Source organism: Fusarium sambucinum, chromosome I, assembly GCF_050947815.1.
Source record: "Fusarium sambucinum isolate potato_lamoka chromosome I, whole genome shotgun sequence".
NCBI classification, from domain to species: domain Eukaryota; kingdom Fungi; phylum Ascomycota; class Sordariomycetes; order Hypocreales; family Nectriaceae; genus Fusarium; species Fusarium sambucinum.
Window position 1 is genome coordinate 6,072,072 of NC_139294.1, and position 25,402 is coordinate 6,097,473.

The window sequence follows — 25,402 nt, forward strand, 5'->3', positions numbered from 1 at the left end:
ACAAGACCAAGACTCTCTAGACAAGACTCAGGAGAGTGCGGGGTAAATATACGGAACTGTCGGTCTGCCTCCGGAGCCGGCCGACTATCTTACACGTATTCAGGAACCTTCCGCCTCTCCTATATCAACCATTTCAATTTTATTCTTTTCCCATCAAACATCATTCAATTATCTTCAAAATGCCTTCAACTTCAATCTACCAGTCTATCATCTACCCTGGCAATCACGAGAAACTATCTTCTCCAAAAGATACCCAGAACTTCATCGACAACAAGCTCGTCTCCTCAAAGACAACGCAATGGATCGACGTTCATGATCCAGCAACAAACAACATCATTACCCGTGTCCCAGAAAGCACAAAAGATGAACTCGAAGAAGCTGTTCGCTCAGCAAAGGCTGCATTCCCTGCGTGGAAGAGAACAAGCATTATCAAGCGTCAGCAGATCATGTTCAAACTGACACATCTGATCCGTGAGCACATGGATAACCTTGCCACAAGCATTGTCACAGAACAGGGCAAAACTTTCGCGGATGCAAAGGGTGATGTTCTCCGTGGATTGCAGGTTTGTGAGACGGCATGTGGAATTACCACCCAGCTCACTGGAGAGGTTCTTGAGGTTGCAAAGGATATGGAAACAAGGTCTTATCGACAGCCTCTTGGTATCACTGCCGCCATCTGCCCATTCAACTTCCCTGCTATGATTCCTCTGTGGTCTCTGCCCTTGGCGACAGTGACTGGAAACTGCATGATTGTAAAGCCTTCAGAGCGTGACCCTGGAGCAGCCATGATGATTGCCGAGCTCTGCAGAGAGGCTGGTTTCCCACCTGGCGTTGTCAACGTTGTGCACGGGTCAAAGGATACGGTCAACTTCCTCCTCGACGAACCAGAAATCCAGGCTATCTCGTTCGTTGGATCAAACAAAGCAGGAGAATACATTTACCAACGTGGCTCAGCCAATGGAAAGCGCGTCCAAGCTAACCTCGGCGCAAAAAACCATGCGCTTCTCAGCTCGGACGCAAACAAAGACCACGCGCTCGACTCAATTGCCGGCGCCGCCTTTGGCGCTGCTGGACAGCGATGCATGGCTCTGAGTGTTTTGATCACTCTGGGCGACGCGAAACAATGGTTGGATGATCTAGTGAGAAAGGGAAAGGATCATGTCGCCGGAAGTGGATTCGACTCCAAGTCTGACTTTGGACCACTCATTACACCCCAAGCTCGTGACCGCTGTGAGGCTCTTATTACCAGTGCCGAGAAGGAGGGTGCCAAGATCCTCCTTGATGGCAGAGGTTGGAAGCCCGAGGGTTTCCCCGATGGCAACTGGGTAAGTGAAACAATCAGTAAAGGAAGACAAAGGTGCTAACTATTGCAGGTCGGCCCAACAGTTATCGCAGGTGTCACACCAGAGATGGAGTGCTACCGCGAAGAGATCTTTGGTCCTGTACTCCTGTGCATGGAAGCCGATACTCTCCAATCAGGAATCGAAATCATCAACTCCAACGCTTGGGGCAACGGTGCGGTCATCTTTACCAACAACGGCGCCAAGGCTTCTTTGTTCCAGCAAGAGATCGACGCTGGACAGGTTGGCATCAATGTGCCGATTCCCGTTCCTCTGCCCATGTTTTCCTTCACGGGTAACAAGAGAAGTGTGGCTGGTACTGGTTTGGCCAACTTTTACGGAAAGGACGGACTGAGATTTTACACTCAGTGGAAGACTGTGACTTCGCTTTGGAGAGCGGACGAGGCTAGTACCGGTGAGAAGTTGACGAGTATGCCCACCAACTCTTGAGAGGAGCTCAAAGAAACAGTGGTAACCCACAAGACATTAATTCAAGCCCAAACCTGCTGTAGTTGGTCACTGCGTGGGTGGTCGCTGATCATCGTCTATTGTCGCGTCAATAAAACAAGGTGGCGTCTAGATAAGCCTTGCAAGTTCTTTGTTCCATGTGCAACTTCTCGACCTAGTTATCCACATGGCCAGCCTCGACTGAGCAAATATCCCATGTCTTTGTCGCCTAGTCCCGTCATTTCTAGTTGAATGGATCTGTTTTGGACCCGGTCAAGATAATGTGTGATGGAACAATACAATTCTTTGTTATGATCAGACGTCCACGGCCCCATATGCTGAGCATTCTCGCGTCTGAACATTAGGTGGCGCTAACTCTGTTTGTCCCCAGTCCCGCTATGGATCACCACGAAATATTTTAAGTTGGTTGTCGGCTGTCGCCATCTCTTGTTGTCCATTATCAACCACCATCGTTCCCACTCTTCATCGAATTTTGGATTATTTTTTGTTTCTTTTGGTTGTTTCTGTTCTATATATATATATATATATAAACAGTTGTGAAGATGATCTCACATTCTCTCTATGAGAAGTACAAGAAGGACACCCAGGATTTCAGCTACTGGTTGGCGAACGAATACATTACTCTCTTCGTGTCAAATCAAAGAACCCCGGGATCGACACCACAAAGACCACAATTCGACTTCAAACACCCCCCTAAAGTCAATGATTTCGTCCCTCTGGCCACATACATAGCCAGCCAAAATGGACCGGTCCCTTATCACGTCTTCAGCGCTCTAGCGTCGGCCATCCACAAGAGAACCATTGCTACCGCATCCTACACAGCACAAGCAGGGGCTCCAGTCAACCCCAATCAAGCGGCAAGCGATGCTAGTCATCAACACTTTACCGATGTTTTAGCCCATTGTCGCAGCATCCTCGGCGGTGACGGCTGGGTGGCCGACAACACACGGGCTCAGGTCGAGCCTTCTATCGAACGAGTCCAAGAAGAGCTGTCCAGCAGATTTAGAGCCCTATATGTCCAAGCTATCGAAGCATCTAGCGAGGAAGAAGAACAAGCGTCAAGTTCCAGACCAAGGCAGCAACGAAGACCTGGAAAGGGCAAGGGCAAGAGGAGAGGAAAGCCCAACAAGGGCAAATCAAAGCAGCCAGCAAGGGAACAAGTCTACCAAGTAATTTCCATGGATAGCTTGCGCAACATTGACGGCCAAGATGCCATGACTATCGACTATCTAATTGCTGTACACTCAGCAGCTCAGCAATGGATCGAGCTTCGATATTGCATCCAACGCCAATGGGCGCAAGTCGCTTACGGAGATCTCAATACCGCCGTGGCAGCTGCTACATCCAAAGTAGCTGTTTCAATGGTCCAGAGAACCAATGCCGCCATCTTCGCCGATTTTACCGGAAATGACTCTTATCTGAGTATCGTGAACGCACTTGCTCGTGGGGATATCAGTAACGCCCAAGGGACGTTTCAGGTCGATATTTCCAATGAAGCAGGTCGTGGTGTGACAAACAGAACAATTTCAGATGTTAAGGAGCAATTCCTTTACAATACCTACACGGCGCTTAAAGACTTTCTCGACGATTTTCGGCTCAACAGGACTGGCAGGCCAACAAACAGGCTGGGAAGAACGCTTGCTACTTGGGATCCCACAGTGATATTGGCGAACTTGAGTCGCGCCGAGCGAATGGCCTGGCGACGGATTTATATTATCAAATGGCTCTACGATCTCGTCAATGTTTCTTCGGCGGCACAGCTGAAGAAGAACAAGGAGTCACCCGATCCGAAGAGTCTAGAACACGTTGACTGGGCCGGTAACAACGAACGAACCATATTCGGTCTCAATGAATTTGCGGTTGACATTACACGCATGGCGTTCCAGAAGAGCACCTTCCAGGTCGAAACGTTAATCCAGCTACATCATGTTTTTCAACTCCAGTGCATCGTGGACTCTTTTACCACTTCCAGAGGATGGTCCATACCCATGGAGGGGTCTATGCATATCGTGTTCGAGCCAGCAGACTTCCGGACGACGCGAGATATCGATCTATTCCTTGACCGCCAAAGACAATTTGTATCTGGTGGCTACCGTCTCTCGGTTAACAATATGGAAGCCACATTGGTGTCATCATGCGAGGATGTCCCGCATTTTCGAGCACTTCTTGACCACATCCTCATATCTGGAGAAGATTTTCATGACTATCTTGGCCAGCACGTGTATGCCAACAATGAAAACCGAGGGATTTGGGAAAACATAGAACCATCTCGGTTTGGTACAGCCGATGCGAATGGGCTGCACAAATATTCACCCTATCTTTGCGGTGCCGGTCTTGAAGAGGCCTTGTCACTATCATATAAACAAATGATGTGGTTATGGCAAGTGATGCGCGAGCCGATACTTATACTGCACATATATAAATTTCTCAAGCAACGCAACTATTTCGACAAACCTATCCCGTTATGGGAGGCTCTTGCAGCTCTTTTCAAGAGAGGCGTGTTTCGAGATCATCAGAACGACACAACGAACAGTGGCAGGGCGTTAACAGCATTGTTAGACATGCGACAATCGTTAAGTCTAACTGAAGGAGAAAACATACACAAATCCTTTGACATAACCCCTTGCCATAACTTCAACAGGCAGTCTGCGTTATCAGCGTACCGGAAAGCGAATTGGGACTCTAGTCAAGTAATTCTGGATCAGTCTTCGGATGAAGACTTGCCGGTTCTGCTGGCCATGCTACACGGAGGGGGCGACGGGGAGGAACAGGTGGCAATTACTGGATCGACCGAAAACACTGTTGGAGCGGAGTCGGGGGCGGCGAGGGAGATGTCAACAACAGAGACAACTACACAAGCGGCGGGTGATGATGGTGCATCGCCGACGCCTGGACCACCCAATCCCCCCCGGCCAGGGCCAGATCCAGAAGACCGCGATCAAGATGTCATCTCTTGGGCTAATGGGGAATTCTTGGACGATATATACGGCTTCGGTTTAGTGAGACCACTTAGGCCACTCTCCAGCATCAACTACGCGTCCGTCACAGTAGCCATACTGGATGTCTTTAATGAGATTGACAATAGGCTCAGTCAGGCTGGGAACCGCATGTACGGAACCTACCGTGATAGAAATCATCCAGAATATCACCAGGGAAGGCGGGCGAAAACGATCCATGAGAGAGGGACCATGTTCTTACATGCACTTGACTTGTACCGGACCCCAGAGCAGGAGCAAAGGCAGGTATGGGATCCCCCGGCTAAGGAATTGCTTCAAATTACGGCCGACGTTCTGGCGGGTGAGCCACGGAGAATATGGGAGTTTACTTATTGGAACAGCTTGACCTGGGTTGAGGATGCCAGGCTGGAAGCTGCAGAGTATGCCACCATGATGGCTGCACAGGACGACCAAGTTGAAGAGGTGGAATACCAATTTGAGGAGGTGGAATAACTCTGAATTTTGGCGTTTGTGAATACTGAGACGTTTTAGAGATAATGGGCTGAAATTTGTATTCATTTTGTTGAATGAGTGAAGAGTGAGCAGTCCATATATTATTCTCGTATCATATGTCCATGTTTATACTCACCTATTACCTTTTGTAGTATTAAGCGGTGAGTAATTTCTGAAAAGGTTAAAAGTAAAAAAGTTTGACGCTGCCAAGTCTTGGTATCGTGGCAGGGTTCCCCTTGGCAAGACCATGACATCATTAGCAGCGTCAGGAAATGGCCACTCCAAGAAATGAACGACACGTACAAAGACAAGATGAAGTTTCCAAGGCAATCCCTGACTTTTTGAAACATAAACTACAAGGCTGATACGATGAATCCTGATTTATAATTGGTAATACCCTCTTATTTAACGCAGCCTTTTCTCTCAACTAACTGCAACAGATTGTTTCACTATAAACCCCTTTGTCTGAGATACAATGCGTCAGTCACTTTTTTATCACTTTCTATATCTCTGTGGAGCTGTCGAAGGCATAGACTTATCATCTAAACGAGGTCTCGCATTCCATGGAGATGACCACGAGTCAGACAACAACCTTTTAACCTCGAACAACTCGGAAATCGCATGGTATTATACCTGGTCACTATGGCCATCACAACAAATCGGAAGCTCTCTTCCATTCATTCCTTTAATACACGGCCTCAATGATGCATCGGACTCAGAACTGCAGAAGCGTTTAAACAGTCTTCCAGAATCTTCAACTCACCTTCTCGCCTTTAACGAACCAGATGGTGAGACCGACACTGGAGGAAGTTCTATTTCAGCCAAAGATGCAGCAAAGTCTTATATGGAAAACATTGTTCCATTGAGAGATGCAAAGCGTGGATGGTCGATAAGCCATCCCAGTGTTACCGGCTCACCACGAGGTCTAGAGTGGCTGCGCGATTTTAACGAATCATGCTACGACATTGACGACAAGGGTTGTCCTACGGATTTTATCGCTGTCCATTGGTACGGCGATGCTGTAGGCCTCGACAACTGGCTCAACAGTCTTCGCGAGTTCTACAACGAGACTGCACCCGACGCACCATTCTGGATCACCGAGATGGCTCTCCCTCAAGAAGATGAAGAAGCAACTTTTGCCATGATGAACGAGACTCTGCCCAATTTGGACAGCAGAGATGATGTTCAGGCGTATGCGTGGTTTGGGGCGTTTAGAACAAATGATGCCAACGAATGGACCGGAAAGAGTGTTTCACTGTTCAACAGCAATGGAGGTCTGACAAAGCTTGGTGCTGAGTATTTGGGCGGTGAAGAGAAGGGTTTTGAAGAAGGCATGTCAGAAGGTGTTTTGAGAATGCCTTCGAGGAGTCTTTTGGGAGCTGCGATGTTTGCAGCAGCTGTTTACTTGTGGTGAATTATTATATGAGTACACGTTAGACGAGTAGATAGTGATACCAATTTTATGACATAGATTTTTTATTTCAGCCTCGAAATGAACGTTCTTGGATAGACATCACCAATTGATGCTCAGTTAATTCGCCTGCTTTAGCTTGTCTCACATCATCTCTTATTGATGGATCTTCTTAGCGCTCACGTCTGAGTGGTGGAATGAGTAGACTTTAGCGTCTGAATCCGTGGAGTACACTTCGGAATTAAATAAAAAGTTGTTCGTGTCTTCTAGTTCAGCGCCGTGATATCTCACCAAGACAGCCATGAAAGAAGTATGAAATATTCAACTTCACAAATCAGTCAGAACAGGAAACTACACCAATATCATGTCTCATCCACTTGAACTGCCCCAATCGCAATCTATCCGATCGAGTAGGTGTCTGTCAACGTTTCAAAGCAGGCCGTGGTGTCACCTTCTGCAAGCCGTTCCAACGAAACGGAACCCAATCATGTCACGCACAGTCAAGCGTTGACTATCACTAATACATGCGTCTCGCGTTCTTGATGTCTACTTAATCCTCTGTTCCTGAGTTTAGACTGTCTTTTGTCTCTCACATTCTCATCACCCTCCCAACGTCTGTCCGTATTCGGCCAGGATCATCAACCCATGATTGCATGTGGTATCACTCAGTGCAACGTCATGCTCGGATACAGGGTATGATGTGACGTAAACACTTTCTCCGCATCAAGAAATCCATACCCATGGTAAACAAGTTTCGCCCAGCCTCTTTGGATTCCTCTTGTGTTTACAGGGCTGAATTGCACCAAGTAAAGAGTCAATTGCTATCAACTTGGCCTGCAGAATCTCCTCAACCACTTTATTCAATACACTGATTAATTTCCTTTCATTTCTAGACCATTTACAGCTAGTATTTCTACTGATTGGTGGGATGCTGTAACTCTCAACTAGGCCATATCGCTTACTATCCCAGCCAATAATTCGGTCAAAGGATTCTCTAGTCTGTTCTACAAACAGCCTGATTTCCCCCGCACGATGATCACAATCGAACTCGTACAATGGATGCTGACGCTAAGCATTCGCTAATAAACCCGAACCACGCGCACCAATCGCGACTTGGCGCACAATGGAAAACCTGGGGAAGGGTCTGGCTTCAAAGCTACCCCAGGAACTTCTGGAGTTGCAACGACAAGTTTTTCGTAGCTCATCGACAACCGCACCAGTCATCAACCTTGACTCCTCGTCATGCGAGCATCTACGGGACTTGACATCCTTCAAGAGAGGTCTCTTCTTGTTATTGAATCCGCATTGTTCGCTTCGCAAATCTCTATAAAGCTCCCATGAGCTGCTGCTCGTTGCTACCTTCTGCTGATCAGTCTCCACTCGACCACCGCAATCATGTTCTTCAAGACTGCCGTCGTTGCCGCTCTCCTCCCTTCAGTCTTTGCGACCAAGGGCAAGGGTCCCGATAAAGATGGTAAATACTGGCTCTCCGGAGACGGTATCAAGGCTGCCTTCATCCCATATGGCGCCTCCATCACCAACCTCTTGATCGATGACCAGTACGGTATCTCTCGAGACATCGTTGCTGGCTTCGACAACGCCACCCACTACAGCATCGACGAGGCCCATCCTCATCTTGGTGGTGTGCCCGGACGATACGCCAACCGTATCCGAAACAGCACCTTTGAGATTGACGGCAAGGACTACCACGTCAAGCCCAACGACAACCCTACCAAGGAGTCTCCTGATGGCGCAGATACGCTTCACGGCGGACCTGATGGTTGGGACTACCGCAACTTCACTGTTGTGTCCTACACCGACTCCAGCATCACCTTCTCCATCGTCGACCCCGACGGCAAGGAGGGTTTCCCTGGTGAGGTTGTGTCCTACGTGACATACACCCTCGAGGGCATGGACTGGGATATCAAGATTGTCGCATTGGCTACCACCAAGAAGACTCCCATCATGTTGACCTCCCACACATACTGGAACCTCGACGGTTTCGCCAACAACGAGACAAACACTGTTTCCAACCACTCTCTCCACATGCCCTACAGTGGCCAGCGTATGGATGTCGACAACATTCTTATCCCTACTGGTGATATCATTGCCAACAAGAAGGGATCTGCCAATGATTTCTGGAGCAAGAGAAAGATGATTGGTGATCAAGAGAACAACGAGGAGCTGAAGAACAACTGCGGATTCAACTGTACCGGATATGGTAAGTCACATTCATTTCCGCCTCTGCTACTACCTGACTAACGAAATCTCAGACAACTGCTACACCGTTAACCGTGGTCAGCTCGGCAACTACGACTGGCGCACTGAGGGCCCTGTCGCAAGCCTTGCCTCTTCTTGGTCTGGCATCCAAGTCGACATCTACTCGGACCAAGATGCCTTCCAGTTCTACAGCTGCACGCAACAAAAGGGTGACTTCCCTCTGAAGCGCACTCAGGGTCTTAAGGACAACGAGGACTTCCCTCGAACTATTCCCAAGTACGGATGTGTTGTTCTTGAGGTTCAGGACTACATTGATGGTATCAACCACCCCGAGTGGATGCGTGATGAGAAGCAATTTTTCGAGCCTGGCGGTGATCCTTATGTTCTCCAGGCTAGATACACTTTCAGCCTGAAGGGTGGCGAGGAGTAGATAATAGGTTTCTGATTGTAATTCGATCAATTAAGCGTTAAACTTTAATCAAGAAAGGCTGAAAATGTGAAAGTATTGGATCGGGGAATTGGGCCGTCAGATTCCGTCCAAAATAGCGTCATGCCCGGCTACCAATTCCGACTCGGATGCAATGCCGAATTAAATATTTATATCGAGCCCGGTTGCTGCGGGGAACACTTATGAGCATGATCAGTCACATATTCAACATAAATTACTGTACAGACGTTCATATTAACAATGTCGAACATGAAGCAATACCATCTCCTCCCAACAGACCTCGTTCCAAACTCACCACGACCTCTTCTGCATTATAAAAATGTACTAGCTAAACGTCAAGGTACTACGCATTGCGACCCTGCCAAGGTCTGGGATATGTTTACTAAGAATGGATGGGATGTCGAATGGATCTTTCGATATCCCCAGACTCAATTGTCCCACTTCCACTCAGAGGCGCATGAGTGCATGGCAGTCCTTTCAGGAACCGCAACCATTCGCTTCGGAGTAGGTGACACATCAGAAGATCTCCAAGAAAACACCTACGGCTCGTCTTGGGAGAACGGCGGTATTGAGCTTCAAGCTGAAGCGGGCGATGTCTTTGTCATTCCCGCAGGGGTAGCGCACAAAACGTACAACACCAAACCCGAAGCAGAGTTCAAGCTCATGTCACCCGGTGTTGGGCACGGCATCGAAGCTGATGATCCACGACAGGCCTTGTCAGAGATTGAGTTGTCGGGTTATACCATGATGGGAGCTTACAATGGCGGAAATTGGGACTTTGTCAAGAGTGGTGGTGACTATGGCAAGTCGTGGAGGGTTCGAAAGCCCAAGTATGACCCTGTATTTGGGGAGGTGGATGGCCTTGTGAAGAGTTGGCCCGGGGACGACAAGGATCCTGATTTGGAAATTGTTCAAGTAGAGAACAGGGAGCATCAGAACGGGAGGTCCAAACTTTAGATGTAAGCATTGAAACAATCTTAGCCAATATCATAGCGCACAACTTGGTGTGGGGGTTGATCTGTTTCATTTTGTTTATGCATATTTCCGGTCGGAATTAAGTGTACAGATCTGTCAAATAGACTAGAAACCCCAAAACCTATCGTATTTAATCCAGTGCTATTAAGCCAGACTACCAAGCCTCTAATGCTGTATCCGGCTAAACGTTTCCGTCGTGGGGTTTAGTGAAGGGCTCAATCCTGCACACACATCGCATCGGGTTTAAGATGAGCATGCTGGCTCTGTACTGCATTGTGTAGAGCCTACAGATGGGAAGTCTTCAGATATGAACATCATAAACAAGACATAGAATGGCACGACAAAGACTGATTAAAATGTTGATTCAAATATGTAACTTGTTAAAACTAATATTATAACAAAGTCAAAGCCCGATTTATACAATCTATCCATCCATATCGATATTGTATTCGCGTTACAAAAGATCACAAACTCGTGACACTTTAGTCCTGGACACCAGTAGGGGTGTTGCAGAGGATTCCTTGGTCAAGCTGAAGAGATGTTAGTATATTGACCATCAAGATGAGAAAGAGACAAACTCACGATGGGGAGAACACAGCATCGAGCACGCTGGCCAATCTCAGCACAGACAGCGCTGAAGTCGGTGGCGTTGGCGGGAACAGAGGGAGCTGTTTATGTTAGCTTGGTCTTAAATCGACAGACTAGATTACTTACGGTTTCCGCAGTCGAGGTTGGCAACTCCCAGAACATCGGTAGCACAGCACTGAGAAGAGCCATAGAGGCCTGTGCAAGGGACGTAAGCCTGTCGCTTCTCGTTGGCGGGAAGGGCAGAGACGACGGCGCCCAGGAGGGTAACAGCAGCGAGTGAGAACTTCATGGTGAATAGAGTGAGTGGATTAAGGAAGTAAAGATGTTGATTACTGTATTGTATGGGCTTTGAGGATGAGGATGGAGATTTCAAAGGTGATTTCCAGTCACGGCGCCTCTGTATTTATACAACTCAACATCCATACACGTCCATTTTTATTAAGATGATTATAAGCAAACTCTTGTCGTCATCTCTCAATGACCTATTGCCACTCAACAATGATGGAAGTCATGTTAAAGCCGTTGACGTTTTGAAACTAGACATCCCAGTCTATATCGCGACTTAAATGGAGCCTAGAAACCTGTTGTAGCGTCGCAGCGGAGAGGTACGCCAGCTCAACAGGGGATAGCAACGCATTAACGCGTTTCGACAATCCAAGCCAATTGACCTTTTTAATTGGTTGGGTCGTCGGAGGTATCGCTGAAAGGGATGCCAGACTACCAAAATTGCCACAGCAAGTTATGAGGTTGAGCTTTCGTCTGATTATAGTGGACTTGTTAAGAACTAATTTAGGAATGCTACTGCTCGGCCGATGTCATTGCTCTATGGAGTGGCACAGTGAGTTGGCTGATTCGCTGAAAAGGTACTCGCTTTCATTTACTCATGGATGCCTTGATCGTCATATCATCCTCCTAGATTTCCGATTTGTTCCTGTTAATGCGTGTCTCGGCACAGCTGAGCCTATCCATACATCATATCGTACCTGCAGATACTTGTTTCAACCCCAGGTGCTATTTTCTTGGGGTGATAAGATGTAAGTGGCTGTCTTATACTGCGGATTAATCCTTCCGTACACGGTAACTTGAGTTTATATCATGATTTTCGGGTGGTCGCTTATCGCCGATCATGGATCCAATGCCCCAGAATCAAGAAGATCTCCTTATGGGTACTCTTGCGAGACTTCCATGATATATTTTTACTTAAAATCATCATATATAGCTGGGAATACTTGATTCTCGAGAAAACCTGCGATTATGATGCCCAGAGTTTGATGTTTCAAAGTAGGGATCGCAAACGATGACCGTCATTTACCTGGGCATCGCCTGTTCAGGTCTAAACTGATCAGTCCGCATGGAATTTCAGTCTGTTTTATTCCACTGACGAGTAATTCCTTGAAGTTACTTCAACATCTATTGTCTTGAGCCAAGTCGTGGACAACAAGGCGGTGTGGCCGATGATAAGTGCCAAGTCGACAGTGTGCCAGAGTAGTAGAGAACATGTCAATTCAGTAGACAACCTGAGAATATTGACCGCCTATTGAATCTCGAGCTTTTGACTTATTTGGACCGCTCGTCGCCTCGGATTGGGAGAGAAAACAATATCCGCAGAAACCTTTGGATAGTCAAGGTATATCACATCACATATGATTTCCATTTAGGTGTTTAGTGCTGTTAGGAATGGAGGTCTGACGTACTAGACTAGTGACTGGGACCTATATTTCAGCACTTATTAACTACTTGGGTTGCACAAGTCTTCGTGTCATCGGCGGCATGTTGGAACTATCTGATTTGAACTAGGTAGAATTGGATTGTTGAATCCAAGACTTGCTTATTGTTAACGAAAACGAGATTTCTATCATATAGTTATCTATCTAGTTGTCTCTTAAAAGAAAAAGAAAAAGAGAGAAATGAATAGATCCAAAGAGCTATGTTTAATTAATTAATAAACATGAGCAGTGAATGTGGTCTTGCAACTGGACAAAGGCAAGTTAATTTCATGTTATTTCTCGATACCTTGAGAGATAGACTTCTGATGCTTTCCGTTAGGAAGACTGTGAAGAAAACCATAACACAATATCAACTGTTTTTTTCTCAGCACTACATTATGCCAAAGCAGCTTTGCTGTTGAAGAGTTACGAACTCAGATTACTACTGCTCTTTGGTATTTATGAGTGGGTGATGCCAAGACTACAGGGTGCACAATCCCATATTCGATTATAAGACTACAAATGAATATGAACGGGGACATAGTGGAAAGACGCAGTTGCTTCATAGAGTGATAGATTTCTGGCCAAGCACGTTGTATCTCTTATTGCAACGATACTCAGATAGAACGCTTAAAGTTGTTTTCATAATTAAATGCGAGCGTTTAGCCACCTAACCTAATAAGATAACTAACTATGCAAGCTCGCCCAGACGCCTCAAAACATCATCCTCCCAAGGGTAATCATCACTCTTAATTTTTCCGAAAGCAGGCAGCAAGACAGCCTCATCAATCTCAGCATACTTGCCACGCTCAATATGCACAAGCTGGCCATTCTTGGAGTCATCAGCCATCAAGAAAGCGGCACATCGAGAAACAACAGAAGCAGGCTGTAGCTCGACGTTGATGGCACCAAGAATTGTCTTGAGTGCAGGAAGGACGTTACTTTCTGTCCAACTGGGCGCCAGAGTGTTGACGCGGATAGGAAGTTGAGCAGCACCGAGAAGAGGAACAAGACCTCGGCCGAAGCCCAGGACTCCGTGCTTGGCAGTTGCTAAAATAATTAGTATTGGGTTATGATGCGATTAGCGTATTACTTACAGTAATCAACAGCTCGCACACGCTGCAGACCGGTGGTAGAACCACTGATGACAATACTTCCACCCTCGGCTTGTTGCCTCAGGTAGTAAATGGCAAGAGTACATGTGTTTACAACACCCTTCAAGCTGACGTCCATGAGCGCGTGTGTGGGCTCAATCAGGTCGCCATTATCGTCAACCTGGGTGGACAAGTAATCCGCACGAGGTCCGAGGCCAGCATTGGCGAAAACATGATCAATACGACCGTAGACTTCCTTTGCCTTCTTGAAAAGGGCAACGAGATCAGCCCAGGCGGAAACGTCAGTCTTGACAAAGGTGAAATGACCCTCGTGTTGCTTCTGAGGAGGCTGGACGTCTCCGCTGACGACTGAAGCGCCCAGGGATAGGAGGAAATCCACAGTAGATAATCCGATTCCAGAAGAACCACCTGGAGAAGTCAATATTTTCGGTTACATCGAGTGGGGATTGTATTTGTTTCATACCGGTAACAATAACAACCTTGCCACTGAGGGCAGAAAACTTGTCGTCCTGGATCACGAATTCAGCCATTATGATGTAACTTCGGAGAAAAGGAAGTAATTAAAAAAGCAGAAAAAGCAAAGAAAGAACTTGGCAAAGGTACCAAGGGGGGAACAGCTGAAATAGGTTGCGCTGTATATTGAACAAGTCAGTCAAACAAAAAATACTAGCGTTCTGGGTGGGAACGGAACAATTTGTCTCTACGCCCGCAACATCGTGATACGGCCATTCATTCGCGTACTGAACCGTGCTTGTGTACTATCTTTGACAACGAGTACCAGTTGGCGAGATTCTAGGCCCTGAATCTCCATAGCTGATGAACAAGTGGACTCGAATAAGGCGGTGTCTTGAGTCTGGGACCCTTGCAAAAAGCCCCTGGATAGAGTCTGGGGGATCCATTTCTGTTGGATGGTCAGCAGTAGAAAAAGAACTACCGGAGGCGAAGGATTCGTGGTGCCGAAAATGAGATTGCAACGGGAAATCATTTATTGAATTAACGCATGTCATTTGTTTGAACTGTTGTTGCAATGTGATATATTATATTTTATCTCAGATACCAAGGAAGATCTTCTCCAGGGGATCAACAGAACCCAATATTGGTCATCCCAATATGTACTAGACTAAAGCCCCTATGGGAACCATTAAACGGGAGTGTCGGCCCGGAGATGAACGGACTAAAAACTAGTGAACATCATCTCAACGGTTTCCATAATTTAGTTGATTTATTCCACTACTAACGACGGTCCAGCCTCGGGCTTACCAAGTTTGACAGGCATCAGCACGTTTCTTGACAGAAGAGATCCGCTTGGAGGGTTTCACAGTGAAATACATCGCTTAACTCGCCATAATGTCCATCATTTCGTTTGTTCGCCTCAATGCTTTCCACACGAGAACAAGAAAAAATGTAGTCGTTCGTCCCGACTATTACTAACCTTTGCCTTCTCCAGGGGGAGTTTGTCTGTTTATCCATCCTTCTTTTCAGGATTTTGTTTTGGATATATCGTTCAGTATGGCTCGCGTGGCAGGTGATGGCGTGGCTCTTCTGTGGGCCACAATTGCTATGCTCTCGTTATCATGGATCTTTGCGATATTACGATTTGGAGTGAGGAAATGGAGAAAGAATATTGGACTGGATGATGCACTGATGTTTGCTGGTTTGGTAAGTATACTCTGATTGCTTTCTGCGGCTTAACTGACTAACCTCAAAAGATTCTGTACACCGTCACCTGTTCACTCGTTATTAGATGCTGTTTCTACGGCTCTGGCCAAAAGAGGAAGGACCTCGAACCTTACGACATTAAGATGGGAACAAAGGTATGTTCGTTAGGACTGTTGTACTCTTAATACTAATGGAGTCAGCTATTCTTCATCGCCCAGTTCTTCTACTCGGCCTGCTCCGTCCCGATCAAATCCAGCATTTGCGTCACCATGCTTCGAATCTGCGACGCTCGACGTCGTTTTGTTTGGACCCTCTGGGGCATCATCGCAATTACCGCTTTTACTGCTATCGTCTTCATTATCGCGACCGCCAACGTCTGTCATCCGATCGAGACGCTATGGGGAGACGCAAATGGTATATGCAATACAAAAGTAAACAGCAGCGTCGGTTTTTACTTTTCGGCCGTCTCGATTCTCACAGATTGGACACTGGCTATTCTACCCGCCATTCTCCTATGGAATATTCAGATGAAGCAGAGAGTCAAGTTTCCTGTTATTGTTATGCTGGGTCTGGGCGCTTTGTTAGTCTACCAAACCCCTTAACCTCGATACCATACTAACACATTCTAGTGCAAGTTGTGCAACAGTCGTCCGATTAGGTTATCTCACACTCTACAACGACCCAACCGAGTTTGTCTACAGCACAGGTGCCATTGGTCTATGGTCCATCCTTGAAGAAGGCATCGGTATTATCGCTGGGTCCATGCCTGCCCTTCGACCTCTTCTCAGCCTACCATTCTTCGGTCGAAGCACATACGCGAGCGGCGGTGCATCGAACCAAACATCTAGCCACATGAACCTAGCACATACTTCGAACAAGAAGACCCAAAATCAGATGTCGGATACGGAGTTGCACGATTTTCAGACCAATCTAACGACGAGGATCTCACATAGTCGGGATAAGCAGAGTTTGGATGACAATGATAGTCAGAAGTTCATCTTAAAATCCACAAAGGTGGTCATGACGACTGAGCGAGCATAACAAAATATAAAGCTTTGTATTCCAAATTACAATAAACTCGTCCACCATTCTTCGTCCTTTGCCATTTTTTCTAATTTTGATAGCCTCTCTTTTGTAGAAAGCTCTTTGAAGGTGATCAACCGACATAACCTGTCCACGTCAAATACGTATCTCTCCAAGTCTCCATCATTCTTGACAAGGCCCTCGAGATAAAGGTAGTAATGATACCCTTGGCCAGTAACAATCTCTTCCCAACGGTTATAATAGTCCAACTTGAAGATTCCGTGATTTCTCAAAGGATCTTGGTGAATACTCAAACGAAGGATTACTTCCCTCTTGATATCATTGTGTTTGTTCCTAAGGCATTCCCATGGACAGAATTCTTCAAAGATACTTCCATCAAGCCCCCGATCCCCATACAGGTTATCGCCCAAGAAAACAACGTCTTCGCCTACCATTCTTGATTTCATTATCTTGTTGTCCGGATGGTAGAATAGGCAGCAGTGACATTCAAAGACCATATAGCTTTTTGCAAACGACCAAACCAACCATGAAGGTATCTCGTCAAAGGCCAGCCACTGGTTTTCTGCTTCTGATTGTGTTTGTGCCGCCTTCCACAAACGGTGATGTATAAACATCTCCCGCATTTCGGGAATCAGTACTTCTGCTTTGGCGAGTGTAGGTAGAGTTAGTCTCCATCTCCCTGGCTCCTCAAATACTTTGAGTGCTATCATGGCGTCAAGGACAGGCTCAACGTGCTTCTCGATATCGGCTATTGCCGTGTGTTGTTCCCGAATCGAGCGAAGCTCTGAAAGAAACTCAATCAGAGGGACAGCGTCTATCTGCCCGAAGCGAAGATAGAAGTTTTGTACGTGGGGAAGCAAAATTCGATCGCGCACCTCTGGAAAGTTTTTTGCTAGACACAGAGAGGCATTGACGGCTGACAAGATTTCCCTGGGGGGTAGATAAGAGAAAATCTCGGTAGTCAACTCGACCGGGAGACTGGAGAAAATGTCGTCTTTGATTTTCGCCGCCATGGTGAAGTGGAAAAGATGTTGAAGAAGCGTTCAAGGTTGAGTTGGCCAGATGGTGTGGAAAATTAAGGGGATAGAAGTGATTTAGTTTTATGGGAAAGACAACTTGTTATATAAATCACCAAATAAAGTCAAAATTGCACAATAGCCCTTATCAATGTCAAACTTTTGCTCTGAAACTCACTGAGTAAACCTCGGGAAGCCCTTCGTTCGCAAGTTTTTATTCTGTCCTGAATCTCTTTTAGCTATATTGTATTAACTTATGGATGTGCCCTTTACCAAGATATCGAGTAATAACATGTTCATTTTATGTATCAATTTATCGTGAGACTTCTCGATCGACTGACTTTCCCTTGGTAGAAAGGAGAGTATACATAATTAGCCTTGTGACCAGCTATCTAAGTTTTCTACCCAAGCCACACAAAATAAGCTCACGATTTGAGTGAAATTATTATTGCCAAAGGAACAATCAAAATCACAAAGCCTCTTCTAGCGTAATCTATCTTGGTTTGTAATTAGTCAGGTGTCAAGACAAGGGTAGATTATTACCCTTTCCATCGAGTCAGGAATGACCCACCCTAGATAAATGAGAGGCTCGTTCCTGGAGAGCGAGCCTCGTAAAGAAACGAAGCTACCAAAACTTGGCCCCTTATAGTGACATGCTGCTGTGGTTTCATTGCAATACCAATCATATCTCACTCATTCCCATGTCTCCATGTCCCAGAACCAACTTTCAACCAGTCTTTTACCACTTGCAACAGTTTGAACCCCAGCCATTTTCACATTTAGAATTGCATAAGAGTCTTGGGTATCCAAAATGCGAAAAGACACTTCTGAACGACGAGGACGACAGGCTCATAGGAAATCTCGGGGTGGATGTATCGAGTGCAAAAGGCGTCACATCAAGGTATCTATACCCGTACTTCAGATTACGCAGCCCTACTAATATGTTCCAGTGTGGGGAAGAGAAGCCTCAGTGTCGATCTTGTGTTATTCGTGACCTCTCATGCCTATACCAGCATCATCGCTGTTCCTCTCTGAGGGAGGAGTCTTCAAGAAAAGCCCCCAAGCTTGAGAGTGATCAAGAAAGTTGCTTTAGCGTGTTGTCTGAAGGCAATAGAAGTCTCTCAGTTCCAACTTCTCTTGACTCCCTTGCGGTGACAACAGACGTTTTCACTTTACATGAGCTCGATATTCTGCATCATTGGACTACAATCACAAGCCAAATCATGTGCACTCAACTTGCTCCAAATCAAGGATGGGATATAACAATACCACAGTTGGGATTTCAGTACCCGTTTGTTTTATATGGAACACTCAGTGTGGCAAGTCTCCAGCGTGCTCTCTCAGATCCCGAGGACATCCAAGGCCATATGGCGGCCGCCACAAACTACCACGCCAACGCAGTACAAAGGTTTTTAGCCACACAGGCAGTGACCTCTCAACACAGCGATATGACTCTCGATGCAATGTTTGCTTTTTCTATCATCGATACCATATACGTTTTTGCGACATATGGCACGCTCTCTCGTCAATCCGAGCCTACCTCTCGTCCCTCTCATATTCTCGAACTTGACTGGATCCGCGATATTCGAAGTGTGCGAGCCCTTCTCAAGCCATTCAATGACAAGATACGAGAGGGATGTTTGAGTGAATTTGAAAACCTCGAGGCTTACGAGGATTGGGATGTTAATCATGGGTCAGTTAATGGAGATAATGAATTACTGGATCTACAGGTATCATACGAAGGATGCAGTTCTGCGGATATTGAGCTTTATAATTCAACTATCAAGCTCCTTAGAAGTTGTCGTCCGTACATAACCTCTCTAGGGGATGTTAGTACAGACGACGCAAGACACGCCAGACTGAATCCGCATTGGATCACCCCATTGATCTTCCTGCAAGAGGTATCAGAAGAGTTTGTTGACAAGTTATGTCAGCGGCAGCCACCAGCTCTGTTGATCCTATCTTTCTTTGGTGCAATGCTATCTGCATACGATACTATTTGGTTCATGGAAGGGTGGGCATTAGAGATAGTATCGGCCGTCGACTCTGCTCTGGGAGATTATTGGGCACCTTATACTGCATGGTGCCGCGAGCAGGTTGCAATGAACTTTGTCAGATGGGAAAGTGCCAGTGAAATGGCGACGCCCATCTCATGAACAATGGCCAATAATAAAATACTGTCTTAATATCTCGTTACCAATTTAGAACGAAACCAATGTCACAACAACTGTACAGAAGAAGGATACTATAGTTACAAATGAGATATTGACCCAAGCCTTTGAGAGCTCCTATATATTGAGTTCTTGAAACCTCCTGACAACCTGCTCATGCTGACCTTGAGAACTAATATGTTGCGAAGCCTTCAGGGTCTCGGTACGGCCTTTTTCCATTAACCGCTTGACATTGCTTCTCTGTTGAGATTTCGCGCTCTTGTAGATACCCTGAGCCGGATACGCGAGTAGCCCAAACATTGCTATAGATTATCAGCTTGATTGATTAAACGAGTGAACATGTCAACAAACTTACCACTGCCTGGCTTTGCAATCATATCAACTGAACCTTTGCCAACTCCCTTCAGGAAACCCAGAGTCCCTTCCTCTTTGGCGCCTTTCATGGGTTTAGTGACAATGTTTGTGATGCCTTCATAGAAACCGTAGCCAAAATTCTGGAAAGATGGTTAGTCCTCATCGCTTAAACGAAAAGATTACTTGGGGCACATACCTTGGCGGCAACTGTACCACCACTTTTCCAATCAGTGACTGGGCCGTGATCTCGAACCTCCTCTCCGTATAAGCGAGGTACGTTCTTAAGTCCATCGGCTAAAGCTAAGGGGAAATCGACCAAGCTCCCTTTCACCACAGCCGTTGTCATGCCCTGCATTCCTTTACCGGCCGCTAACGCCGCTGCTGCTCCTACAGAAGTCTGCGATCCATCTTGTCGAACACGTTTCATTTCTTTAAAAGGGTCGATAAAGGTACCTCCCAGAGAGGTCGTAAAATCTGTCATTGTGCCCAGGACGGATGAAGCTCCCGCAGTCAGAGGATCCCATCGTTGATTCTCGATACGATAGTCCTTCGGTCGAAGTCTGCATCTGATTAGCAAAAGAATCCAATAAAGAAACAACGAGTATCTTACAGCTTGAAGTCTCCCATCTTGACTTTCTTCGATTGGAGCAGGATCTGGAGTGCTTCATCTGACACCCGGATAGGACTTTGGTTGGCATTTTTGGCTTTACTGTACCGCCATCGTGCAACACGCTGTTCCAGTAGGTTGCAAGACATGTCAACCATGGGAAGATGTCGATGAAACGAGTTGACAGCTTGTTCGACGCCCCTCTCCCTACGCATCTGAGATGCTATAATCTCTGCTGAGTTTCGAGCTTCGGGGCTGAGACAAAACCGGATGGCCTCGCTAAGGTTATCAACCGAGAGGCTGCGATAGGCAATGGGATGTGGTCCCGCTCCGTTGGACGCAACAACACCTCCCCAGAAAGGTTGACTAGAAGTTAGATGTCAGTATATCCCAGGTAGACGATGGAGTAAACACGTACTCGCCGAAAAATGGAACGATGGTCGTTGGCCGCCCATTGATAAGACCGCATGCCGTAGTACCTGCTCCGCCGTGATGCACAACAGCGGCAACGCGCTTGAAAAGCCATTCTAAGATAATAGAGTCAGCTAAGGATGTCAACTGATATCTGAGCCGTGGACAAACCATGAGGGCAATCTCCTAGATAAAATACTGAGTCAGTGCTAGGCTCGGTACCGCCAAGTTTGCTCCAGCCTCTCGATATGATAACTCTGACTCCAGCCCGTTGGCAAGCCTCTTTGATGATTCTTGTCATTTCTGCTGGGTCTTCAATGACGATACTGCCGAACCCGATATAAACTGGTTGGGGGCCGTCAGATAGGAATCGTTCAAGATCACTGGGTGGTGTGTAAGAAGGCTCATCGCGCAAGAAGAAACCAGATATATCTAGGTTCATTAGTTTATGGTTTCAATAAGAAATCTGATATCTCGCTTACCAATATTATCACCCCAATCAGCTGGCTTGGGAACAAGAGCTGGCGACCAGCAGTAGGTATGGGGAATCTTCATAATCTCAACGATGTCTGGGCCAACGGCGGCGGGGAGTCTCTCTAGCTCCAGATGTTTGACTCTCCATGCGTTTATCACGTCACCCAGGCTATAAGTTGAGAAGTCAGCAGATGAATACACTATAACAAAGCAAGACCAGACCCTTACCCTTGCCAGGTCATTAAATCAACAACACCATAGCTGAGATAGTTGGAAGCCTTCGGGTCCATGTTTTGTGACTGAACGTTTGCCAATGGATGTGGAAATGATCGTGTTGCCGTCCAGGGCATCGTGAACATGATATGAAGCGGAATACCTAAGGCCTCGGCACAGTGAACATGAGCGAAACTTGGCGGGTTTGCAATAATGGCATCGGCGACAAAAGCTTGGGATGAGATAGGGTCAGGCTCAACACAAGACTTCCAACAGCCCTTGAGCATTTCACGGATCATGACGCGTTTGCGTCCGATATCACCGCCACGAAGGCTCTGCATCGACGGGATGAGTCCCGGGTTCTGGACCATATACTGTGATATTGGGTCAATAATCAAGACAGAATTGGGATGTGCCAAGACTCACAGCCATTAGATCTTCAGGATCTCCTCCAATCGGGTAAAACTCAAGGCCAGACGACCGAACAAAGTCGGCAAATGTATCATGAGTGGCAAGTCTGACTCGATGGCCATATCGTTTAAGAGCAACTCCAAGGGCAATAAATGGTTGCACATCACCTATCGAAGTTAGCGATCGACTTTACGTCTCCCGCTAGAAAACCCACCTCGACTTCCCACGACCTGAATTACAACATTGAGGGTGGGACAAGGCTGTTGTGGAGTAGTTGAGGACTCTGCAATGGACTCTGGCTGATGTGGTTTCAGAGGAGGTAAGAGACGGTTAACCTCTTCCGGGGCCATAGACGAGAACGTAATATCCAAGGATCCATGTTCTTTTAGGTATAGTCAGCAATGGTTCCATCTAGGCATCTATAGCAATTGACTGCGCACCATTGACGGCAGCAGAGCTCGCGAGCACCGTGCCAGATGAATGCAGCTCATATGGAGGCGGCACATCCAAAGACTCATCGAGTTCGCTCTTAGTATCGCTCATGGCGTCGTACTGCTTTGCTGATTTCTCTTTCTGGTTCGACATGGTCTCAAGAATTGTTCAAAGGATGAACATGTGCAAACTCTTCTTTCCAAGTATCATCTTTAAGGAGGACTGACTGACGACTGTCAGTGGCTTGGCTTTTAAACCTTCTCCCAGAACGGCGTAGTCGTGTTTCTCTTTGAGGTGGGTGGCTTGATGGAGACACTAAGTTTGAACTACCGGGTCTTGAGTCTTCGCTCTTTTCGTTCCGCGTTTAGATGCTCGGTCTGCCTCGTTTAAGATCGCTCCAGCTTGACCCCACCAGAGTTTAGCATATCATCTAGGTGAATTTCGTTCAGCTGAGTCAAGCTGAATCGGGGCATTAGTTAATCCTTACTATTACGAGTGTTTGACGACTCAGTGTTAAGGGGTAGTTGTCTTGGCGTGATCTTGGTACCGGCAGGAATGTGCCGCTCAGCCCAACTTTCAGCCCTACCGAGAGATCTGATCTAAGCATCAAGAAAGAGATATATCTTTCTAGTATGGTTGATTTTGATATGTCATCCCTGCCTGGCTCAACGACAACTCGTGGAAGACATAGCAGATGCATACAAATGAACCCCAAACCTTTATACTACATAGATGAATAGTTCATCGCAGCAACATCAGTCTAACAAGATACTCCATGGATAGGAATTACCGGTCTCAACCAAGGGTTGAGAAAGAAACATTCCAAGGGTAGCGCGTAGTGGTTCTTGAGAAACGCTCTCAGTTAGTCATGCTGAAGGGTGAAGGTGTCACGATAAATTATTAGTGTAGAAGAATCGGTATCATGATGATATTACTGCAAAAAGATTGTTTGCTTGCTTGCTTAGGACTTAGTACCAGAAGCTTAGGGTAGAAAGATAGTGTCGTTGCTCTGCTCCTGTCACCATCCAGTCTCAATATCCGACCCAACTTGACGAGGCGATATGCCTTTCTTAGAGCCAAGACCTCCGAAACCACCATCAGCTGCGACTTCCTTCCCATCTCGAATCTTTCATCGCCGCTTGTGAGGTACGTCTGCGATGTATCGAGGTCGAGCTTTGATTTCTCACATAAAGGCGTCGGACTAACAACGTAACTGAGCTAATACAAAACTCCATGAACGATCGAGCCTTTCCCGTCCAAACAATGATACTAGACTTTGAGAAAGTCCCACAAGGCGCCTTGTCCTTTGGTCTCAATCAGTGATTCTTCATCAGCTGCCACGTTCATGCTCCATAGCTCATCGTGGTTGTGCTTGGTCATAAGCTCATAACCGCCTTGAGGGTTTGGTCGGAGTGTGATGTATTCGTATGACTGGTGCTTTTCTGCTCTTGCAACAAACTTCTTGCTGTTGTTGTGGCCGATGATGGTCCCCGACACGCAGTTGCGGAAACCGAGCCATCTGTCTTTCTCGATACATTCCCAGTGGTAACCACCCTTAGGGTTCAGACCATCGACAAGCTTGAGAGTACCACAGACGAGAGTGATGACTTTGTTCGTGTCGCGCTGGCGAATGATGAACTGAGCGCCGGGGTAAGGAACAGAATCGGTGTAATCTGTGAGCGTCTCTGTCATGACGGTATGTGTTGGGGTGGCGGTTCCGTCCATGCTGGATGATGTCGACATTGAATCTATCAGGATAGAGTCTATCAAGTCGTACTCTTTGCCCATGTTGGTAGGGCGGATGTTGTAAGTCAGACAAGTTGAAGTTGTTGAAGTGAGGGACGGTGAGAGTTGGATGCCTCCACTTTGTTCCACGTCATCTGCACTGCGGGAGACTGACCAGTCATATCTTCTTATCTCAAGCGATGTGGCGATCACTTAGGCTGAAGGACGACAGTTGTCGAATTGCACTTTTAAACACAAATAAACAAAATCGTTTGCCCGCAAAGAAATGGGAAGCTCAAACAGTCACAAAGTCTTTCACATTCAGTAAGTAAGTTATACTGACTCGCAAGATGTCTGCATGAAAACAGCCAATGGAGCCTTGGAATCAAGCAATTTATCTTGGTACAATAGCCATCTAGCCATATGAACATACAATTGTTCGGTTTGTTCCCTGGTTTGGATGTAATATGAGACGACCAATATACCAAACACTCTCAAGCAGCCTCCCTTTCTGGCAAGCGCGATTCTCGTCTTTCACAGGCAAAACTAGGTACAAGTAGCTCACGCAGACACAGGTTACAGCGCCTGACATACCAGTTGGAAGTGTTTCTCACAAACCAGAACCCATGATGCAGTACCTACCTACTATGTACATCGTCCCAAACAAACTACGAATGCAGTCTAATTAGGCATCAATCTCATACTGACGAGTCACCCCAGCCACAATCAATTGTTAAGTACATACCCTAGAGAATCCCATGTCACAAGGTCCAGTCTCACTCAGCCTAGCAATCCTTATTCCGTATTCACATTACGTTCACGTTCACGTTCACATAAAGAAAGAAACGGTTGTGCTTCACTGCCCAGCCGAGCCCAGCCAAGCCATGTCTCGTGTGACTGCAGTCACAAAAATCGTAACACAACGGCCTGGACCCTTTCAAGTCTCAAACAAAGCCCCCAACCTCACAAGTCAAACACCCCTCCCCCATGCTCATGCCACCGAATGCATCGCGGGCGGCTTCACAAACGGTCCGTCGCCCGCCTCAAATTCTTGAGCCCATCAAGGTTAGCCACTAATAAAATGAGATGCAAAGCCGTTGCTATCAAACACCGACCCACGCCGCAACATCCGGCCGGAAGGGCGCCACAGCCCGTTCTAGACCGC

At 46.7% G+C, this 25,402-nt stretch overlaps 12 protein-coding genes across 12 annotated transcripts; 7 read left to right on the forward strand and 5 right to left on the reverse strand.

Moving 5' to 3' along the window:
- Nucleotides 1–179: 179 nt before the first annotated feature.
- On the forward strand, nt 180–1,790 carry FSST1_004681 (Aldehyde/histidinol dehydrogenase; the record flags this gene model as incomplete). Its single annotated transcript, XM_083230880.1, has 2 exons — nt 180–1,325; nt 1,374–1,790. 2 exons carry the CDS (start codon nt 180–182, stop codon nt 1,788–1,790), a joined length of 1,563 nt encoding a protein of 520 aa, XP_083088111.1.
- Nucleotides 1,791–2,350: 560 nt separating this feature from the next.
- FSST1_004682 (uncharacterized protein) lies at nt 2,351–5,257 on the forward strand (the record flags this gene model as incomplete). The annotated part of the gene is made up of 1 exon (XM_083230881.1): nt 2,351–5,257. One exon carries the CDS (start codon nt 2,351–2,353, stop codon nt 5,255–5,257), a length of 2,907 nt encoding a protein of 968 aa, XP_083088112.1.
- Nucleotides 5,258–5,732: 475 nt separating this feature from the next.
- FSST1_004683 (glycosyl hydrolase catalytic core-domain-containing protein) lies at nt 5,733–6,671 on the forward strand (the record flags this gene model as incomplete). The annotated part of the gene is made up of 1 exon (XM_083230882.1): nt 5,733–6,671. The coding sequence occupies one exon, from the start codon at nt 5,733–5,735 to the stop codon at nt 6,669–6,671; it is 939 nt and encodes a 312-aa protein (XP_083088113.1).
- Nucleotides 6,672–8,063: 1,392 nt separating this feature from the next.
- Nucleotides 8,064–9,318, forward strand: FSST1_004684 (galactose mutarotase-like domain-containing protein; the record flags this gene model as incomplete). Its single annotated transcript, XM_083230883.1, has 2 exons — nt 8,064–8,889; nt 8,942–9,318. The coding sequence occupies 2 exons, from the start codon at nt 8,064–8,066 to the stop codon at nt 9,316–9,318; spliced, it is 1,203 nt and encodes a 400-aa protein (XP_083088114.1).
- Nucleotides 9,319–9,576: 258 nt separating this feature from the next.
- On the forward strand, nt 9,577–10,293 carry FSST1_004685 (cupin domain-containing protein; the record flags this gene model as incomplete). The annotated part of the gene is made up of 1 exon (XM_083230884.1): nt 9,577–10,293. One exon carries the CDS (start codon nt 9,577–9,579, stop codon nt 10,291–10,293), a length of 717 nt encoding a protein of 238 aa, XP_083088115.1.
- Nucleotides 10,294–10,793: 500 nt separating this feature from the next.
- FSST1_004686 (Cerato-ulmin hydrophobin family) lies at nt 10,794–11,188 on the reverse strand (the record flags this gene model as incomplete). Its single annotated transcript, XM_083230885.1, has 3 exons — nt 10,794–10,841; nt 10,894–10,979; nt 11,026–11,188. The coding sequence occupies 3 exons, from the start codon at nt 11,186–11,188 to the stop codon at nt 10,794–10,796; spliced, it is 297 nt and encodes a 98-aa protein (XP_083088116.1).
- Nucleotides 11,189–13,296: 2,108 nt separating this feature from the next.
- FSST1_004687 (uncharacterized protein) lies at nt 13,297–14,250 on the reverse strand (the record flags this gene model as incomplete). Its single annotated transcript, XM_083230886.1, has 3 exons — nt 13,297–13,655; nt 13,703–14,128; nt 14,184–14,250. The coding sequence occupies 3 exons, from the start codon at nt 14,248–14,250 to the stop codon at nt 13,297–13,299; spliced, it is 852 nt and encodes a 283-aa protein (XP_083088117.1).
- Nucleotides 14,251–15,229: 979 nt separating this feature from the next.
- FSST1_004688 (uncharacterized protein) lies at nt 15,230–16,420 on the forward strand (the record flags this gene model as incomplete). The annotated part of the gene is made up of 4 exons (XM_083230887.1): nt 15,230–15,379; nt 15,430–15,534; nt 15,580–15,959; nt 16,009–16,420. 4 exons carry the CDS (start codon nt 15,230–15,232, stop codon nt 16,418–16,420), a joined length of 1,047 nt encoding a protein of 348 aa, XP_083088118.1.
- A 26-nt stretch (nt 16,421–16,446) lies between these two features.
- FSST1_004689 (F-box protein) lies at nt 16,447–17,436 on the reverse strand (the record flags this gene model as incomplete). The annotated part of the gene is made up of 1 exon (XM_083230888.1): nt 16,447–17,436. One exon carries the CDS (start codon nt 17,434–17,436, stop codon nt 16,447–16,449), a length of 990 nt encoding a protein of 329 aa, XP_083088119.1.
- Nucleotides 17,437–18,250: 814 nt separating this feature from the next.
- On the forward strand, nt 18,251–19,595 carry FSST1_004690 (Zn(II)2Cys6 transcription factor domain-containing protein; the record flags this gene model as incomplete). The annotated part of the gene is made up of 2 exons (XM_083230889.1): nt 18,251–18,340; nt 18,390–19,595. The coding sequence occupies 2 exons, from the start codon at nt 18,251–18,253 to the stop codon at nt 19,593–19,595; spliced, it is 1,296 nt and encodes a 431-aa protein (XP_083088120.1).
- Nucleotides 19,596–19,727: 132 nt separating this feature from the next.
- On the reverse strand, nt 19,728–22,665 carry FSST1_004691 (glycosyltransferase; the record flags this gene model as incomplete). Its single annotated transcript, XM_083230891.1, has 11 exons — nt 19,728–19,912; nt 19,966–20,104; nt 20,161–20,524; nt 20,575–20,937; nt 20,990–21,098; nt 21,154–21,414; nt 21,465–21,625; nt 21,685–22,043; nt 22,096–22,247; nt 22,295–22,462; nt 22,521–22,665. 11 exons carry the CDS (start codon nt 22,663–22,665, stop codon nt 19,728–19,730), a joined length of 2,406 nt encoding a protein of 801 aa, XP_083088121.1.
- Nucleotides 22,666–23,781: 1,116 nt separating this feature from the next.
- Nucleotides 23,782–24,237, reverse strand: FSST1_004692 (uncharacterized protein; the record flags this gene model as incomplete). Its single annotated transcript, XM_083230892.1, has 1 exon — nt 23,782–24,237. The coding sequence occupies one exon, from the start codon at nt 24,235–24,237 to the stop codon at nt 23,782–23,784; it is 456 nt and encodes a 151-aa protein (XP_083088122.1).
- Nucleotides 24,238–25,402: the final 1,165 nt, after the last annotated feature.